Source organism: Salvelinus fontinalis, chromosome 3, assembly GCF_029448725.1.
Source record: "Salvelinus fontinalis isolate EN_2023a chromosome 3, ASM2944872v1, whole genome shotgun sequence".
NCBI lineage: Eukaryota > Metazoa > Chordata > Actinopteri > Salmoniformes > Salmonidae > Salvelinus > Salvelinus fontinalis.
Window position 1 is genome coordinate 8,755,149 of NC_074667.1, and position 20,715 is coordinate 8,775,863.

The window sequence follows — 20,715 nt, forward strand, 5'->3', positions numbered from 1 at the left end:
GTCATCCTGTGTTGGTACGCCGGTCATGTAGGGTGTCATCAGCTAACACAGTGTAGTGATACGACAGGAGAGGGAGCTCGGCTTACGTTAGAATTCATCCGCCGCACAATGTCTCGGATAACGATGGATCGATCTACAAGTTTCAGCTGCAACAGAGGGTGGAGAAAACAGAGAAGGGGGTGAGATGAGAACATCAAAGAATATATAGACAAGACCGACAACTGAAGTGGTCCAATTTCAACTGTCGTTTTAGCATCTTGGCAACTGGAATGCCATTCGGTCCCAGTTACCGACCCAATCATCTCATCTGACCCAAGTCTTATGACTGCTATCTGAAACCAGTAGTGATAACGCAGCAGTGAGGTAGGCTGTGCTAAATACAAGTCAGCCTCGTCCAAATCACGTAAGTAGTAGTACCTATAGGGTGCTGCACATAATCCCAACTATACCAAAGAATTATGTACATACTACACCTTTGATGAGTGCCTTCGGAAAGTATTCAGACCTCTTGACTTTTTCCACATTGTTACGTTACAGCCATATTCTAAATTTGATACATTATTTTCCCCCCTCAATCTACACACAATACCCCATAATGACAAAGCAAAAATAGATTATAAACATTTTTATTTATTAAAAAAAAAAAAAAAAATGAAGGAAAGAAAAATCACATTTAAATAAGTATTCAGATGCTTTACTCAGTACTTTGTGAAAGCACCCCTGGCAGGGATTACAGCTTTGAGTCTTCTTGGGTATGACGCTACAAGCTTGACACACCGGTATTTGGTGAGATTCTCCCATTCTTCTCTGCATATCCTTTCAAGCTCCATCAGGTTCGATGGGGAGCATTGCTGCACAGCTATTTTAAGGTGCCTCCAGAGACGTTCAATCAAGTTCAAGTCCGGGCTCTGGCTGGGCCACTCTAGGACATTCAGAGACTTGTCCCGAAGCAACTCCAGCGTTGTCTTGCCTGTGTACTTAGGGTTGTTTTCCTGTTGGAAGGTGAACCTTCACCCCAGTCTGAGGTCCTGAGCGCTCTGGAGCAGTTTTTCATCAAGGATCTCTGTACTTTGCTCCGTTCATCTTTCCCTCGATCCTGACTAGTCTCCCAGTCCCTGCCACTGAAAAACATCTCCATAGTTAAATAAATAAAAATATGCTGCCACCATCATGCTTCACCGTAGGGATGGTGCCAGGTTTCCTCCAGACGTGATACTTGGCATTCAGGCCAAAGAGTTCAACCTTGGTTTCATCAGACCAGAGAATCTTGTTTCTTACAGTCAGTCTCTTTTTGCCTGTTGGCAAACTCCAAGTGGCTTCATGTGCCTTTTACTGAGTAGTGGCTTCTGTCTAGCCACTCTACCATAAAGGCCTGATTTGTGGAGTGCTGCAGAGATGGTTGTCCTTCTGGAAGGTTCTCCCATATCCACAGAGGAACTCTAGAGCTCTGTCAGAGTGACCATCGGGCTCTTGATCACCTTAGACAGTTCATTGCCTATCCAAATCAAGTTGTAGGAACATCTCAAGGATGATCAATGGAAACAGGATACACCTGAGCTTAGTTTCGAGTCTCATCGCAAAGTGTCTGAATACTTGTGTAAATAAGGTATCTGTTTTATTTTTAATAACATTGGCTAACATTTCTAAAAACCTGTTTTCACTTTGTCATTATGGGGTATTGTGTGTAGATTGTTGAGGATTTGTTTTTATTTAATCCATTTTAGAATAAGGCTGTAAAGTAACAAACCGGTGAAAAAGTTTGGAAAGTTTGAATACATTCCAAAGGCAACTTCCCCCTGCCGGTCTCTCTCATCCGAAAGACAAGGTCGTACAGCAACGATGCGGTCTATAGACGATGCACTGAGTTTATTCCGGGATCTCTGTGGAAGCGCGAATAAGAGCATTCGAGTAGAAGATCAACATTTGGATGTCAGAGGGTACAGTTCAGTCTCACTCTTGCCACACAAACACTGTTGGAATGATGCCCTTGTTAGTCTACAAAATATCACATTGAATAAAATATCAAAATACCATCACTGCAGCAGATAAGTGACAGTTTAAAAGAGGCACTACTAATTACAAATGATCTATATACCCTGGCAGACCTATGTACAGCAATAGCCATAAGAATAGGTTGTTGGGTGGATAGACAGATTCATGAAGGAATTGGCATACAGGGAAATTACTAAATGAAAGCAGAATTTACTGGGTGGAAGTAATCAATGAGTGAATGGAGAAAATAGGATAAATAGGGTAGGGACTGACTGGGTAAGGCTGTAATTGGGTCATGTCTAGATGAGAAACACCTTTTGTCAAATTTAACATCAAAAGTAGCTTTTTTTAAAAGCATTTTCCCTAACCCTAACCTTATACTCCTAGCCTGCTGCGCAAGTTATCCTAAACCTGCTACGAAAAGTCAATCGACAAAAGCTGTATCCTTTCTATACAAAACCCAATAACTGGGGGGGGGGGGGGGGGGGGGGCACAGATGCCTTATCAGGGGATGACTGGGAAACCCTGTGCCTCCAAGCACCGTTCTCCTGTTAACACACTTGGTGAGGTGAAATATTCAGAATGTTGCAGGGAGAAATGCAATGAAGAACGGACATACTCCTCGAAAGACCATATCTGTTCTACTCCATACATTTCTATCCGAAACAGACGATACCTTTGAAAACAGATTCCCAATAAGATACAGTAGCTCAAACTAGCGTTTCCAGTCTGTATTTCTCAGTCTTAGCTCTAATTTAGTCGTATCTTTAATCGTCCACCATGTTGATGGAGTAGACGAACATGACAGGGGAATGGGAATTACACACAGACCACTCAACACCGGACTCCCTCGAGAGACAAATCAGCTCGTTGCTGTCTATTCCATTTCCCAAGTGATGACACGTACTGTTCTCAAAATGTGGGGAGAGACAGATCACTCTTCAAAGGCAAGAGTTATTCAGTAAGCCAGAGATAGGCTAGTGGTGGGGCGCCAACATGCTCCATAATACTAATCAGTGTAATGTGGCAAGCGCTAGTAGTGGCAAGCTGCTCCTCTGGCTGGAGTTCGAATGGGTGGCAGCTGCCAGCCGGATGCCATCACCTACAATAGAATCATGGAGGAGAGAGGAGGGAGGCAGGACGTGAGATGATTAGGAGGAAGAAAAGAGGAGTGAAAACTAGGAGGGAGGAAGTGTGGTTATGAAGTGGAAGGGAAGGGTGTGTGTGTGTGTGAGAGCCAAAATTGGACATTAGAGATATAAAAGCTATTACTCTAGTAATCCTGTATCTCGTGTACACACAAACCACAATCTGATTGGACTAGGCCAGCTGCAGCTATCCCTATATGTTTTCAGGCTCTGCGGTCTGGACTAACCTTACTCTTGTAAATTGTGGGGCGAGGAGGAGGTGGGCAAAATGGGATCGATGCTCCATTTACACATCACGCTGTCTTAACTGTCACACCACTTCCAGTGTAGAGGCTGGACACACTCATGCATGCACACTTACACAAACAGGCCTACACTGAAGCATGCGCACACAGTCCCTTGTGTGTGTTTAGTGATTCTAATTCTGCCATGGAGAAGAGGGGTCAGGCAGCGTGCGAATGCATCAACTGTCTCGCTGCATAGGAACCATGAGGCTAAAATCAATACATACTCAACCAAATATGATGGAAGCAACCATGTGAAGTACTAAGATAAGATATAATAGAATACAGTAGGGCAGGCCACACCTTCCAGAAAGCATATTCGACCGTGCCTATTTTATAGCTATCAAAACAATCCAATTTGGCTTTCATTATTCATGGTATGTTTGTAACGCAGTCCCGGTTCCATTCCCAGAAATAGTCAGAGGAAGAGGAAAACAGGATGAGGGAGAGAGCAGAGGAAGGGTATACGGTCACTGATCTCATCTAGTAGTGCTGGTGATAGAGAACTCAGAGAAAGAAAGGCATGAATATCCTCTCTCCCTTTTCTAGTCTGTTCTTTTTTCTTCTCCCGGGCCCACCAAAGGAAGCTATTTCCTAGAGATGTCACCACTGACTGTCTCATCTGTTGCCTGCCTGTACACTGCTCAATGAGCTGATCTGTGCCTCGCTGCATCCTGCACAAATCACTGCTCCTCCTGTGGGAGTGGAACACACACACACACACACACACACACACACACACACACACACACACACACACACAGTATGTAATCTGATTACGCATACAAATGGTACACATCCCAGTTGCTCATGTGCACACATAAAACTCTCACATGTTACGTAGCCTATTGAAACACATAGGCTATGTAAAACTACTAACACAAAGAGAACATACACATGTTTCCCCCCCCTTGTCTCAACAATGATCCTAAAGCTAGAAATATCCAGAGGGGAAACGCTGAAAACATCCTTAGTCTGTGTGTGTCGTATGTTGGAGGATTGCCGGTCGACACAATATAGACGTTCAGGAATCCAGTGGAAACACCTGTCTGTATTGGAAAGAAACCCCGGGATTGGTGTCTTTTGTTCAGGCACCAGTAACCGTCTAATAACAATGGTTAGTCAGCATCACGGCGTCAAGCGGCAGCCAGGAAACCAGCAGGCAGTTCTGTAAAGGTGCCGCTAAAGAGGGGGGAGGTCTTTCTCATACACACTATAGTGCCAACACACACACACGGTCTACGAGAACACACTAACAAAGCGGACATCTCTCTGCGAGCTAAGCTGTCGGGCTCCAGGCTAACAAAGCAGATCTGTTCCTTTGTCTCATCTCAAGGACGGAGAGTTTTTGTCTTGTGATAGATCCGCGTTTCCTAAACTAGGGGTTGAGGCCATGAGGTGGCGAGAGAAACTCAGAAAAATAACTATAATTCACCGCTTGGTTCATAGAACCGCGGTTACGTGAGTAATCTCCAATATACACCAAATGTGGTCGTGAGTGTTTCTTAGGCTTTATTAGTCGAGTGACAACCAATGTAATTTGCTACGCTATTGTTATCAAATGTGCTATTGGAAATTGTGTTTTACCAGAATAAAGTAGCCTAAGCAACCACCTGAGACATGACTCATCTAGCTACATAGCCTTCCTGCTGATTGGGGCTTAGGTTTCATTAGATTTTGATTGTTCAGGTTCACCATCAGCAATAGTTTGGTAGTTTAGCTTTACACAAATCAGTATATATATATGGTCATTTTTAAATATACAGGGTAAAGTTTATTTCATAACAAGGACAATTGTTTTTTTTCTTCCTGCACAGTCAGCGAGAGGAAAAGAAAAGTTCCAAAATGGTCTAAACCAGTGGTTCCCAAACTTTTTATTGTCCCGTACCCCTTCAAACATTCAACCTCCAGCTGCGTACCCCCTCTAGCACCAGAGTCAGCACACTCTCAAATGTTTTTTTGCCATCATTGTAAGCCTGCCACATACACACTATACAATAAATGTATTAAACATAAGAATGAGTGTTTGTCACAACCCGGCACGTGGGAAGTGACAAAGAGCTCTTATAGGACCAGGGCACAAATAATATAATCAATAATTTTGCTCTTTATTTAACCATTACATATAAAACCTTATTTGTTCATCAAAAATTGTGGATAACTCACCACAGGTTAATGAGAAGGGTGTGCTTGAAAGGATGCACACAACTTTGCAATGTTGGGTTGTATTGGGAGAGAGTCTCAGACTTAAATCATTTCCTACACAGTCTGTGCCTGTATATAGCTTTCATGCTAGTGAGGGCCGAGAATACACTCTCACATAGGTACTGGTTGCAAAGGGCATCAGTGTCTTAACAGCACAGCCCTATCCAGAAATCTGGCAGTGACTGATTAAATTCAATTTTCACAGAAGTGCTTGTTGTAATTTCGATGAGGCTCTCTTGTTCAGATATCGGTAAGTGGACTGGAGGCAGGGCATGAAAGGGATAACGAATCCAGTTTGTGTCGTCCGTTTAGGGAAAGTACCTGCATAATTGCGCACCCAACTCACTCAGGTGCTATATCACATTTGACATTGTCCGTAAGATTGAGTTCATTTGCACACAAAATAATCATACACTGATGGAAAGACCTGTGTGATGTCCTTGTTAATGCAGTCAGAAAAGAGCTCCAACTTCATAATCATAGCTTAAATTTTGTCCCGCACATTGAATATAGTTGTGGAGAGTCCCTGTAATCCTAGATTCAGATCATTCAGGCGAGAAAAAACATCACCCAGTCATGTGAGAAACTCGTCATCATGCAAGCGGTCAAACAAGTGAAAATGATGGTCAGTAAAGAGAACTTTAAGCTCGTCTCTCAATTTAAAAAAATACATGTCAATACCTTGCCCCTTGATAACCAGCGCCCTTCTGTACGTTGTAAAAGCGTTACATGGTCGCTGCCCATATCATTACATAATGCAGAAAACACACGAGAGTTCAGGGGCCTGGCTTTAACATGGTTAACCATTTTCACTGTAGTGTCCAAAAACATATTTCAAGCTGTCAGGCAAGAGCCTCTCGGTGGATGTGGCAGTGTACCCAAATAGACTGTTTGAAAATGTGAAGAAAAAACGTATATTTAAAAATAATAATAATAATAATAATAATAATAATAATAATAGGTGAATCACATTTTTATTTGGCGTACCCCCGACGACATTGCGCGTCCGTACCCCAATCTGGGAATACCTGCCCTAGACGATATGACTACTCACACCCATGATCTCTTATGATGCTCAATGCAATGTGGCAAGCTTTGTACATATCCCTCATATCTTTCACTGTCTCAGAGGCAGGTGGTGAATGAAATAGGCAGAGCATGTTCTTGACCGGCTTCGATAATGGGGTTCTGCGGAGTGATTGAAACAGAGCCACACCGGTGGAAGATCTGAGACCAATCATACGACACTCTCCTGTTGGAGATGTAATTAAGATTTCATAGGGAAAACGCGGCGTAGCTCATTGCAGTGCAGATAAAAGAGTCAGTCTGCCGTTGATGAGGCGGCAGCGTGCGTCTAAATAAATTTCCACAGGGAAACTTGATTAGGAGAAATATGATTCCATCTTAAGAAAAATAAACTACAGAGGTAACAGTGGGAAAAGCAAGCTTGGCACCCCACGGGAAGCTTCTTTTCTACTACGCTTTCTCCGAGTGCGTTTGCGAGGAACTGAATACGAGAAGGAATTAGTTCAACTATCCCTTTTTATTTTTGGGGGGGTGAATCATATTTTTATTTGGCATACCCCAGTTTGGGAAAACCTGGTCTAAGCCATTTGAATCAGATTTTTTTGTTGTTGATAAATATTGATATAAAAATATCGAGTCTCTCGCAAATCTCTCAAATACCCACCAAGAAATGTATCTACTAAACTCACCAAAAAAGGAAAACGTCCATTTTTCAGGACCCTGTCTTTCAAAGATAATTTGTGAAAATCCAAATAACTTCACAGATCTTTATTGTAAAGGGTTTAACCTGTCTAGGATCAGCGTGGCGCTAGCGGCACACCCCCCCCCCCCCCACTGAAAAACCAGTGCCGCGAAATTCAAAAAAAATATTTTTTAAAAATATTTAACTTTCACACATTAAAGTCCAATACAGCTAATGAAAGACACAGATCTTATGAATCCAGTCAACATTTCCGATTTTTAAAATGTTTTACAGGGAAGACACAATATGTAAAGATGTACATCTATTACCTAAAAACACATTAGCATAATCCACCATCTTTTATTTGTCCACCAACACCAGTAGCCATCACCAATTCGGCTAAACTAAGATATTTATAGCCCCTAACCAACAAAAAAACTCATTAGATGACAGTCTGATAACATATTTATGGTATGGGATAGGTTTTGTTAAAAAAAAGTGCATATTTCAGGTATATGGCATAGTTTACAATTGCACCCACCATCACAAATGGACTAGAATAATTACAATGAGCAACGTGTTTACCTAACTACTAATCATCAAACATTTCGTAAAAATACACAGCATACACGAATCGAAAGACACAGATCCTGTGAATACAGACAATATTTCAGATTTTCTAAGTGTCTTACAGCGAAAACACAATAAATCGTTATATTAGCTTAGCACATAGCAATTAGCAGCCCAGCATTGATTCTAGCCAAAGTGAGCGATAAAAGTCAACATCGCCAAAAGATATTAATTTTTTCACTAACCTTCTCAGAATTCTTCCGATGACACTCCTGTAACATCACATTACAACATGCATATACAGTTTGATCGAAAATGTTTATATTTAGCCACCAAAATCATGGTTAGACAATGTGAAATGTAGACAAGCTGGTAAAGAAAACGTCCTTGCGCCACTTAGACAGTGATCTACTCTTATACATAAATACTCATAAACGTGACTAAAAAATATAGGGTGGACAGGGATTGATAGACAATTTAATTCTTAATACAATTGCGTTATTACATTTTTTAATTTATCCTTACTTTTCAATACAGTTTGCGCCAAGCGAAGCTACGTCAAAAAACATGGCGTCCTAAGCCACTAAAATGTTTCGACAGAAACACGATTTATCATAATAAAAATGTCCTACCTTGAGCTGTTCTTCCATCAGTATCTTGGGCAAAGGATCCTTTCTTGGGAGAAATCGTCTTTTGGTGGAAAGCTGTCCTCTTGCCATGTGGAAATGTCAACTACGTTCGGGATGAACTGAAAAGCGTTCCCAACTTTTCACATCGTTGCAAAAATAAATGTCCCAAAATCGCACTAAACGGATATAAATTGCTATAAAACGCTTTAAATTAACTACTTTGTGATGTTTGTAACTCCTATAACGAGTGAAAAGATGACCGGAGAAATATAACAGGCTAAACTAACGCTTGGAACAGGAGAGGGTCGGTGTCTTCCACGCGCGTTACGCAGCAAGAAAAGACTTGCTAGCTAAAGGTTTTTTTCATTTGTAGGGCCTGTGAACGAGCAATCGAGCCCGTTGGAATCGTCATCACGTAAAGGCATCCAGGGGAAGACGTAAGAAGTGTCCGTATAGTCATAGCAACGACAGTGCCCGTTTAAATGACTTCAGAAAAGTGGCCAACGTTTCTCAAATCTGACTCCATGTCAGGGAAATTGCTGTAGAATGGGCTCTGTTCCACTTAGAGACAAAATTTCAACTCCTATAGAAACTATAGACTGTTTTCTATCCAATAATAATAATAATATGCATATTGTACGATCAAGGATTTTGTGGGAAGCCGTTTAAAAAATTAGCCACATTAGCATAAATAGTCTAAACAGCGCCCCCATCCCCAACAGGTTAAACACTGTTTCCCATGCTTGTTCAATGAACCATAAACAATTAATGAACATGCACCTGTGGAACGGTCGTTAAGACACTAACAGCTTACAGACGGTAGGCAATTGAGGTCACAGTTATGAAAAGTTAGGACACTAAAGATGCCTTTCTACTGACTCTGAAAAACACCAAAAGAAAGATGCCCAGGGTCCCTGCTCATCTGCAAGAACGTGCCTTAGGCTTGCTGCAAGGAGACATGACGACTGCAGATGTGACCAGGGCAATAAACTGCAATGTCTGTACTGTGAGATGCCTAAGACAGCGCTACAGGGAGACAGGACGGACAGCTGATCGTCCTCTCAGTGGCAGACCACGTGTAACAACACCTGCACAGGATCGGTACATCCGAACATCACACCTGCGGGACAAGTACAGGATGGCAACAACAACTGCCCGAGTTACACCAGGAACGCACAATCCCTCCATCAGTGCTCAGACTGTCCGCAATAGGCTGAGAGAGGCTGGACTGAGAGCTTGTAGGCTTGTTGTAAGGCAGGTCCTCACCAGACATCACCGGCAACAACGTCGCTTATGGGTACAAACCCACCGTCGCTGGACCAGACAGGACCGGCAAAATGTGCTCTTCACTGACGAGTCGCGGTTTTCTCATCAGGGGTGATGGTCAGATTCGCATTTATCGTCGAAGGAATGAGCGTTACACCGAGGCCTGTACTCTGGAGCAGGATCGATTTGGAGGTGGAGGGTCCGTCATGGTCTGGGGCGGTGTGTCACAGCATCATCGGACTGAGCTTGTTATCATTGCAGGCAATCTCAACGCTGTGCGTTACAGGGAAGACATCCTCCTCCCTCACGTGGTACCCTTCCTGCAGGCTCATCCTGACATGACCCTCCAGCATGACAATGCCACCAGCCATACTGCTCGTTCTGTGCGTGATTTCCTGCAAGACAGGAATGTCAGTGTTGTGCCATGGCCAGCGAAGAGCCCAGATCTCAATCCCATTGACCACGTCTGGGACCTGTTGGATCGGAGGGTGAGGGCTAAAGCCATTCCCCCCCAGAAATGTCCAGGAACTTGCAGGTGCATTGGTGGAATAGTGGGGTAACATCTCACAGCATAAGCTGACAAATCTGGTGCAGTCCATGAGGAGGAGATGCACTGCAGTACTTAATGCAGCTGGTGGCCACACCAGAAACTGACTGTTACTTTTGATTTTGACCACCCCCCTTTGTTCAGGGACACATTATTCCATTTTTGTTTGTCACATGTCTGTGGAACTTGTTCAGTTTATGTCTCAGTTGTTGAATCGTATGTTCATACAAATATTTACACGTTACGTTTGCTGAAAATAAACATAGTTGACAGTGAGAGGGCGTTTCTTTTTTTTGCTGAATGTATTACTAGCTCAAACACTGAACCTGCAAAAATGACATTCCTTCGTGGGTGATGGTAATTTCAGATTAACTTAGAGAGAAGTCCGCTCAGACAGATCCAGCTCACGAGCTCCATCAACAGCATATTTGAATTTAGAATGGAAAATTAAACGTAATTTATGCAACAACTGTTAGTGCATCGAATCGTATCGCATTGAACGTTCCTCTAATCAAACCAAATCCTTTCAAACTAAAACATTTTGTTCCTGTATCATATCGGAGCCCATGTAACTAGATGCATATCAAATCGTATTGAAAGGGAAAGATGCAGATCACTAGTACATCAGTACTGGTTTTGTCTTCCTGGGCTCATTTACACGAGTCACACTCTCCAGATGGGGTGCAGGAGGAAGGATGGAGGGGGGGGGGGGGGGGGGGGGGATTAGACAGAGAGACACAGAGCGAGAGAGAGAGAGAGAGAGAGAGAGAGAGAGAGAGAGAGAGCGAGCGAGCAGCCTTGGGCCACGCCTGCTCTCCATTCACATATAGCACGTTCATACCTAAGATGATAAAGATCAAATATTTATCTCATACTAGATTCACTCTCCCTATGTCTCACACACACACACACACACACACCAGGGCCATGTACGACACATACACACAAAACCATCCTACACACACCTCCCTACATTTCCCTCCTCCATCTCCAGCAGACCAGCCATGTCTGACAGAGCTGGTGGTCCATTGATCCAGACAGTGGGACCACACAGCTCCATTAGAGGGGCTGTGTGGTAATGTTCTAGGCCTTTACCCCTGTTCTCCTGGGGGAGAGGAGAACCAGGTGGCGTTAAGAGAACTGATATTCTGGTATAAAACCACTATATACTTCTGGAACAACTGATGGGAGCTGAGGAAGGGTCAGCAGCAGAGAGAGAGAGAGAGAGAGAGAGAATTACTGATTGAGAGTGAAAATAGTGGCAGGGCAATAGGACTGAGGGAGACAGACGGATAAAGGTAGGTAGAAAGAGAGGAGGGTTGAAAAGAGAGGAGGGTTGAAAAGAGAAGAGGGTTGAAAAGAGAAGAGGGTTGAAAAGAGAAGAGGGTTGAAAAGAGAAGAGGGTTGAAAAGAGAAGAGGGTTGAAAAGAGAAGAGGGTTGAAAAGAGAAGAGGGTTGAAAAGAGAAGAGGGTTGAAAAGAGAAGAGGGTTGAAAAGAGAAGAGGGTTGAAAAGAGAAGAGGGTTGAAAAGAGAAGAGAGTTGAAAAGAGAAGAGAGTTGAAAAGAGAAGAGGGTTGAAAAGAGGGTTGAAAAGAGGATTGAAAAGAGGGTTGAAAAGAGGATTGAAAAGAGGGTTGAAAAGAGGGTTGAAAAGAGGGTTGAAAAGAGGGTTGAAAAGAGGGTTGGAAAGAGGGTTGGAAAGAGGGTTGGAAAGAGGGTTGGAAAGAGGGTTGGAAAGAGGGTTGGAAAGAGGGTTGGAAAGAGGGTTGGAAAGAGGGTTGGAAAGAGAGGAGGGTTGGAAAGAGAGGAGGGTTGGAAAGAGAGGAGGGTTGGAAAGAGAGGAGGGTTGGAAAGAGAGGAGGGTTGGAAAGAGAGGAGGGTTGAAAAGAGAGGAGGGTTGAAAAGAGGGTTGAAAAGAGGGTTGAAAAGAGGGTTGAAAAGAGGGTTGAAAAGAGGGTTGAAAAGAGGGTTGAAAAGAGGGTTGAAAAGAGGGTTGAAAAGAGGGTTGAAAAGAGGGTTGAAAAGAGGGTTGAAAAGGGGGTTGAAAAGGGGGTTGAAAAGAGGGTTGAAAAGAGGGTTGAAAAGAGGGTTGAAAAGAGGGTTGAAAAGAGGGTTGGAAAGAGGGTTGGAAAGAGAGGAGGGTTGGAAAGAGAGGAGGGTTGGAAAGAGAGGAGAGTTGAAAAGAGAGGAGGGTTGAAAAGAGAGGAGGGTTGAAAAGAGAAGAGGGTTGAAAAGAGAAGAGGGTTGAAAAGAGAAGAGGGTTGAAAAGAGAAGAGGGTTGAAAAGAGAAGAGAGTTGAAAAGAGGGTTGGAAAGAGGGTTGGAAAGAGGGTTGGAAAGAGAGGAGGGTTGGAAAGAGAGGAGGGTTGGAAAGAGAGGAGAGTTGAAAAGAGAGGAGAGTTGAAAAGAGAGGAGGGTTGAAAAGAGAGGGTTGGAAAGAGAGGAGGGTTGAAAAGAGAAGAGAGTTGAAAAGAGAAGAGGGTTGAAAAGAGGGTTGAAAAGAGGGTTGAAAAGAGGGTTGAAAAGAGGGTTGAAAAGAGGGTTGAAAAGAGGGTTGAAAAGAGGGTTGAAAAGAGGGTTGAAAAGAGGGTTGAAAAGAGGGTTGAAAAGAGGGTTGAAAAGAGGGTTGAAAAGAGAAGAGGGTTGAAAAGAGAAGAGGGTTGAAAAGAGAAGAGGGTTGAAAAGAGAAGAGGGTTGAAAAGAGAAGAGGGTTGAAAAGAGAAGAGGGTTGAAAAGAGAAGAGGGTTGAAAAGAGAAGAGGGTTGAAAAGAGAAGAGGGTTGAAAAGAGAAGAGGGTTGAAAAGAGGTTTGAAAAGAGGTTTGAAAAGAGGTTTGAAAAGAGGGTTGAAAAGAGGGTTGAAAAGAGAGTTGAAAAGAGAAGAGAGTTGAAAAGAGAAGAGAGTTGAAAAGAGAAGAGAGTTGAAAAGAGAAGAGAGTTGAAAAGAGAAGAGAGTTGAAAAGAGAAGAGAGTTGAAAAGAGAAGAGAGTTGAAAAGAGAAGAGAGTTGAAAAGAGAAGAGAGTTGAAAAGAGAAGAGAGTTGAAAAGAAAAGAGAGTTGAAAAGAAAAGAGGGTTGAAAAGAAAAGAGGGTTGAAAAGAAAAGAGGGTTGAAAAGAAAAGAGGGTTGAAAAGAAAAGAGGGTTGAAAAGAGGGTTGAAAAGAGGGTTGAAAAGAAAAGAGGGTTGAAAAGAAAAGAGGGTTGAAAAGAGGGTTGAAAAGAGGGTTGAAAAGAGGGTTGAAAAGAGGGTTGAAAAGAGGGTTGAAAAGAGAAGAGGGTTGAAAAGAGAAGAGGGTTGAAAAGAGAAGAGGGTTGAAAAGAGAAGAGGGTTGAAAAGAGAAGAGGGTTGAAAAGAGAAGAGAGTTGAAAAGAGAAGAGAGTTGAAAAGAGAAGAGAGTTGAAAAGAGAAGAGAGTTGAAAAGAGAAGAGAGTTGAAAAGAGAAGAGAGTTGAAAAGAGAAGAGAGTTGAAAAGAGAAGAGAGTTGAAAAGAGAAGAGAGTTGAAAAGAGAAGAGAGTTGAAAAGAGAAGAGAGTTGAAAAGAGAAGAGAGTTGAAAAGAGGGTTGAAAAGAGGGTTGAAAAGAGAGTTGAAAAGAGGGTTGAAAAGAGAGTTGAAAAGAGGGTTGAAAAGAGGGTTGAAAAGAGGGTTGAAAAGAGGGTTGAAAAGAGGGTTGAAAAGAGGGTTGAAAAGAGGGTTGGAAAGAGGGTTGGAAAGAGGGTTGGAAAGAGGGTTGGAAAGAGGGTTGGAAAGAGGGTTGGAAAGAGGGTTGGAAAGAGGGTTGGAAAGAGGGTTGGAAAGAGGGTTGGAAAGAGGGTTGGAAAGAGGGTTGGAAAGAGGGTTGGAAAGAGGGTTGGAAAGAGGGTTGGAAAGAGGGTTGGAAAGAGGGTTGGAAAGAGGGTTGGAAAGAGGGTTGGAAAGAGGGTTGGAAGAGAGGAGGGTTGGAAAGAGAGGAGGGTTGGAAAGAGAGGAGGGTTGGAAAGAGAGGAGGGTTGGAAAGAGAGGAGGGTTGGAAAGAGAGGAGGGTTGGAAAGAGAGGAGGGTTGGAAAGAGAGGAGGGTTGGAAAGAGAGGAGGGTTGGAAAGAGAGGAGGGTTGGAAAGAGAGGAGGGTTGGAAAGAGAGGAGGGTTGGAAAGAGAGGAGGGTTGGAAAGAGAGGAGGGTTGGAAAGAGAGGAGGGTTGGAAAGAGAGGAGGGTTGGAAAGAGAGGAGGGTTGGAAAGAGAGGAGGGTTGGAAAGAGAGGAGGGTTGGAAAGAGAGGAGGGTTGGAAAGAGAGGAGGGTTGGAAAGAGAGGAGGAGGGAAGAGCAAAGCACAGGGAGAAGGAAAAAACAACAGAGAAAGAGAGCCAGACACGGAACCAGCCTATCTCCACGACTGAGGTGTCAATACTGCAGAGGGAGAGGCTGTAGACAGCCGGCCTTTCTTTGCAAGTCACCAGTGCACAACATCTACCACACACAGAGAGAGCGAGCGAGGCAAAGGGAGAGAGAGAATGAACTACAGGACAAAATACAAACTAGAGGTCGACCGATTAATCGGCATGGCAGATTTCAAGTTTTCTTAACAATCGGTAATTGTCATTTTTGGACGCCGATTATGACCGATTACATTGCATTGCACGAGGAAACTGCGTGGCAGGCTGACCACCTGTTACGCAAGTGCAGCAAGGATCCAAGTTAAGTTGCTAGCTAGCATTAAACGTATCTTATAAAAAACATTTGCGAAAAATGTGCGTATTCGCGAAAAAAAGCACAATCGTTGCACGAATGTACCTAACCATAAACATCAAGGCCTTTCTTAAAATCAATGCAGAGAAGTATATATATATTTTTTAAACCTGCATATTTAGTTCATTCACGTTAGCAGGCAATATCAACTAAAGAAATTGTGTCACTTTTCTTGCGTTCGCTACATGCAGAGTCAGGGTATATGCAGCAGTTTGGGCCACCTGGCTCGTTGCGAACTAATTTGTCCGAATTTTACACAATTATGACAACATTGAAGGTTGTGCAATGTAACAGCAATATTTATACTTAGGGTTGCCGCCCGTTCGATATAATACGGAACAGTTCCATATTTCACAGAAAGAATAAACATTTTGTTTTCGAAATTATAGTTTCCGGATTTGACCATATTAATGGCCAACGGCTCGTATTTCTGGGTTTATTATATTATAATTTAGTCCATGATTTGATAGAGCAGTCTGACTGAGTGGTGGTAGGCAGCAGCAGGCTCGTAAGCATTCATTCAAACTTTAATGCTTTTGCCAGCAGTTCTTAGGAATGCTTGCTTCACAGCGCTGTTTTGAATATCAACTCCTGAGATTAGGCTGGCAATACTAAAGTGCCTATTAGAACATCCAATAGTCAAAGGTATATGAAATACAAATGGTATAGAGAGAAATAGTCAACGCATCATAATTCCTATAATAACTACAACCTAAAACTTCTTAACTGGGAACATTGAAGAACTGGGAATATTTAACCACCAGCTCTCATATGTTCTGAGCAAGGAACTTAAACGTTAGCTTTTTTACATGGCACATATTGCACTTTTACTTTCTTCTCCAACACTGTTTTTGAATCATTTAAACCAAATTGAGCATGTTTCATTACTTATTTGAGACTAAATAGATTTTATGTCTGTATTATATTAAGTTAAAATAAAAGTGATCATTCAGTATTGTTGTAATTGTCATTATACAAATATATAAATAAATAAAAATGTAATTAAAAAATTAAAAAACGGCCGATTAATCGGTATCGACTTTTTTTTTGGTCCTCCAATAAATCGGTATCTGTGTTGAAAAATCAATATCGACCGGCCTCTAATACAAACCCTCCAACCCAAAAAAGCCTGTGGGGTTGATGGTATCCTCAATGAAATACTAAAATATACAGACCACAAATTCCAATTGGCTATACCTTAACATCATCCTCAGCTCTGATATATTCCCCAATATTTGGAACCAAGGACTGATCACTCCAATACACAAAAGTAGAGAAATTTGACCCCAATATGAAATTTGAGAAATTTGACCCCCCGATATGCGTCAACAGCAACCTTGGGAAAATCCTCTGAATTATCATTAACAGACACGTACATTTCCTCAGCGAAAACAATGTACTTAGCAAATGTCAAATTGGCTTTTTACCAAATTAACGTACAACAGACCATGTATTCACCCTGCACACCCTTATTGACAAACAAACAAAAAAAACGCAAAGTCTTCTCACGCTTTGTTGATCATTATTTTATTTTAACTAACTCAATTTGGCATGAGGGCCAGCTACACAAATTGATGGTAAGTGGTGTTGGCGGAAAAATATACGACATTATAAAATCCATGTTCACAAACAACAAGTGCGCGGTTAAAATAGGTAGAAAACACACATTTCTTTCCACAGGGCCGGGGGGTGAGACTGGGATGCTGCTTAAGCTCACCCACTTCAACATATAAATGGATTGGCGAGGGCACTAGAACAGTCTGCAGCATCCAGCCTCACCCTACTAGAATCTGAAGTCAAATGTCTATTTGCTGATGATCTGGTGCGTCTGTCCCCAACAAATTAGTGCCTACAGCAGCACCTAGATCTTCTGCACAGATTGTCAGACTGGGCCCTGACAGTAAATCTCAGTGAGACAAAAATAATGGTGTTCCAATAAAGGTCCAGTTGCCAGGACCACGAATACAAATTCCATCTAGACAACATTGCCCTACAGCACACAAACTATACATACCTTGGCCTAAACATCAGCACCACAGGTAACTTCCACAAAGCTGCGAATGATCTGAGAGACAAGGCAAGAAGGGCCTTCTATGCCATCAAAAGGAACATAAAATTCGATATGCCAATTAGGATCTGGCTAAAAATACTTGAATCAGTTACAGAACCCATTGCCCTTTGCTGTTGTGAGCTCACCAACAAAGAATTCACAAAACACCAAATTGAGATTCTGCAAAATGATCCTACGTTTACAACGTAAAACACCAAATAATGCACGCAGAGCAGAAACCCGCTAATTTTCAAAATCCAGAAAAGAGCCGTTATTCTACAACCACCTAAAAGGAAGCGATCCCCAAACCTTCCATAACAAAGCCATCACCTACAGAGAAATGAACCTGCAGAAGAACCCTCTAAGCAAGCTGGTTAAAATACCAGTGAGCAATCACAGCGGCAAGATTTGAGACCTGTTGCCACAAGAAAAGGGTAACCAGTGAAGAACAAACACCATTGTAAATACAACCTAAATGTATTTTCCCTTTTGTACTTTAACTATTTGCACATCATTATTACAACACGGACATTTCAAATGTCTTTATTAATTTGGAACTGTCGTGAGTGTAATCTTTACTGTTCATTTGTTATTGTTTATTTCACTTTTGTTTATGATCTATTTCACTTGCTTTGGCAATGTAAACATATTTTTCCCATGCCAATAAAGCCCTTTAAATTGAATTTTGAGAGAGAGCGCGAGAGAGCGAGACTGAGACCGGGAGAGAGTGAGCATCAGATACATTATCTAAGGAGGGGTGTGGTTGACAACAACCCTTCCACATTACATCACTGCTCTGCATTCTCCAGCACAGTACTCCACAGGGACAGGGAGGAGGGGAAGCGGGATAGGAGGAGGAGAGGGAGAACAGCTTATCATTTCACATCTTTGTAGTGAGTTACCGAAGCCATTCTCTCGACCCCTAGGCTATAGGGAAGGATGGATCCAAGATGACTTAGCTGCTTCTCTCCTTTTCTAATCTCACCTCTCCTCCACCTGCTGTAAGGCCTCTTCACCTTCCAGACCTGTGTCACTTTCTCTCCCTCTGCTGATGATCCCTTGTTCTGGCTGCTTGTGAATGTGTGACTTGTGTGTGTGTGTGTGTGTGTGTGTAGAGCTGGACCCTAAGGCCTTTGGCTGGCCAGCAGTGTGTGTGTGTGTGTGTGTGTGTGCGTCTCCACTCTCTACGCTAAGGTCCTGGCACCTGCTCAACATTACTCAAGCTCATGCACTCCCTTCTAACACGGAGGCTACTTGGCAGTGGCAATGTGTCCCAGATTACTTCATTAATAGTCAACCACAGTACCTGCAGTTTAGCCTATTCTCTAAGCACTACAGGACTAGAACCAGGTTACTAAGTAGCAAAGAGGCTAGTAACAAAAAATCCACATAGTAGCAAAGACCCTCAGTTTGCTAATGTGGCTAATGACTGCGATGCTAATGCTAATTGTGTCAAAACAAACATCATGAAGACATGTCAATTAACATGTGAGGAGAATGGCTTAACATCACGGTGGTGTCAGTCGTTTAGTCTTAAATGTAAGTCAATTAGGATCATCCCATGTCTAAATACAGATACCCTAATTTGTGATATCTTAAGCCTCCTCAGTAGGGAATGGGTAACCGCTAATGGCAATTATTCAAGCACCATGCTATTAAGTTGGTTAGATAACTAATAACCTAATAATGACAAGATGGTTGATGTCTCTATGATTGGAGAAGGCTAGCTAGCTACTGTTATCAGCACATGGAGTGACTCGGCATGTTAACTGCAGTCAACTCGCTGGATTACAAGGCATCAACTGTATAGGCCAGGGTCCGTCCCCCGCCCCCCCGGTTTCACGTTTTGGTTTTTGCCCTTGCACGACACAGCGGATTCAAATAATCAAAGCTTGATGAGTTGGTTATATGAATCAGCTGTGTAGTGCTAAGGCAAAAACCTAAACACACACCCAGGTGGGGCCACCAGGACCAAGTATGGGAAAACTCTGGTCTAGGCCAGCGAAGTGATCCCAGAGCTCTTGCTGAGAGGGATAGGGCAGGCCAAGATGAAGGATGGGATTCACCGTGCAGGCAAGGCAGCGAGTGAAGCACCCTCCCCAAACCCATCTCTGAGATGGATCTTTCCAACTTCCCATACATCACTAGCAGACAGGCCAACCCAATAAAGCAGCAAATGAGACCGGGGTGGGTGACGGGGCAAAAAGGTGACAAATAGGACCAAGGCTTATGTATGACATCATGTTCTCCAGAGGGGACAGAGCGGGAGAGACGAGGTCAGAAAAACAAAGCATGAGCCTTGTTCATCTTATCATTGCTGTGCTGCTGCTTACGAGCCTCTAAAAAGCATACCTCTAATGCCTTTTCAGCTAGTCGTGTGGTGATACCTTCCAGTCCTTCCAGTGCCCAACACAGGCCGTTATCTGACGGAATGCTCACTCATTACCCTGGATAAACCAGAGTCAGCGAATACTGGTCAATGCTGATAAGCAGCATTTTAGCCTAGCATACATTAGCCGTAGCAATACATTTAAACTGCATCCTGAAAGTACCGCACTCTACCTTCAGGACAACAAAAGGCAACCAAATACTCCCTAGTCGGTATGTAAAAAAAAATCAGCAAACTAAGGGGTTAGGCCTAAAACTGCAACTGCCTGCAAGAAGAAAAAACAATAAAAATAGAGACTGGTAAAATAAAAAAAAAGGGAGAGAAAAAAAAGAGGAAAAAATAACCAATGGGACTGAAGGGGGGCCCTTATCACTTAAGGACAAAAAGCTCTTAATTAGCATAGCAACCATCTGCCAAGATCTAGCCCATCTCTTCTTCTTTCCCTCACCGTCTCTCCCTCGTGCCCCCTCTCATTACCCCTCGTTCTCTTTCCATCTCCCTCCCCTTACACTCTCCATCCCTCTCTTTCTCTCGTCATCCACCTCTGCACCCACCGTCATTACCAGCATCACGCCACACTCCACTCCTCCTCCACCCCCAGGGCCAACGCCGTCCCCCCAGGGAGGAGCCCCTGGCCTGGGCGTCACGGTCACCTCAGGCCCCCTCTGTCTGACAGCTCAGTCTCCAAGCTCAGCCTTGAATAAGGGATATGAGGGTGGGAGGGAAACCATCGCCCCACCACAGTACCACGCCCTGCGTTCCACTGTCAGCTACCTGCTGCAGTGATAGCCTATCATAGGAACAGTGTACTAGACAGTGTACTGCAGCAAAGGGGCTGAGTTAGCTAGTGTTCTAGCAATACCGCTGTGCGCTCACTTTCAATGTACTGAATTGTAGGCAGCCACAGGCTTCCACAGCATGAACCCTGTCAAAGACCTTCAATTGGCCCCTTAGCCTCATTGAGGGACCATTGAGAGACAATGTCCTTCGTAGTCAAGAGAGGCACTATTTTCAGTCCTAGCGTCCTTGCTAGGCTAGCAATGTAATGATTGCTATTTAGGGGGCAGTGCCAGTTAGTGGTTATTCCATTTAACCGAGCCCAATATGAACAGCTTTTCACACATAAGTCTTGATGAAGACAGCAAGGTTGAAACATGGGGTTCTTTGTACAGTTTATAATGTGACTGTAGCCCACCTTTGTGAGTG

The 20,715-nt window shown here is 43.1% G+C and overlaps 1 protein-coding gene across 3 annotated transcripts in view; it reads right to left on the reverse strand.

Annotated features, from left to right (window-relative positions):
- LOC129837930 ((E3-independent) E2 ubiquitin-conjugating enzyme UBE2O-like) overlaps nt 1-20,715 on the reverse strand; it is a 59,841-nt gene that overhangs the window by 24,950 nt on the left and 14,176 nt on the right. For all 3 annotated transcript variants that reach the window (XM_055904506.1, XM_055904495.1, XM_055904515.1), the window contains exon 2: nt 87-146. In XM_055904506.1, coding sequence (XP_055760481.1) covers nt 87-146 — 60 coding nt within the window. The remainder of the gene's footprint in view (nt 1-86; nt 147-20,715) is intronic.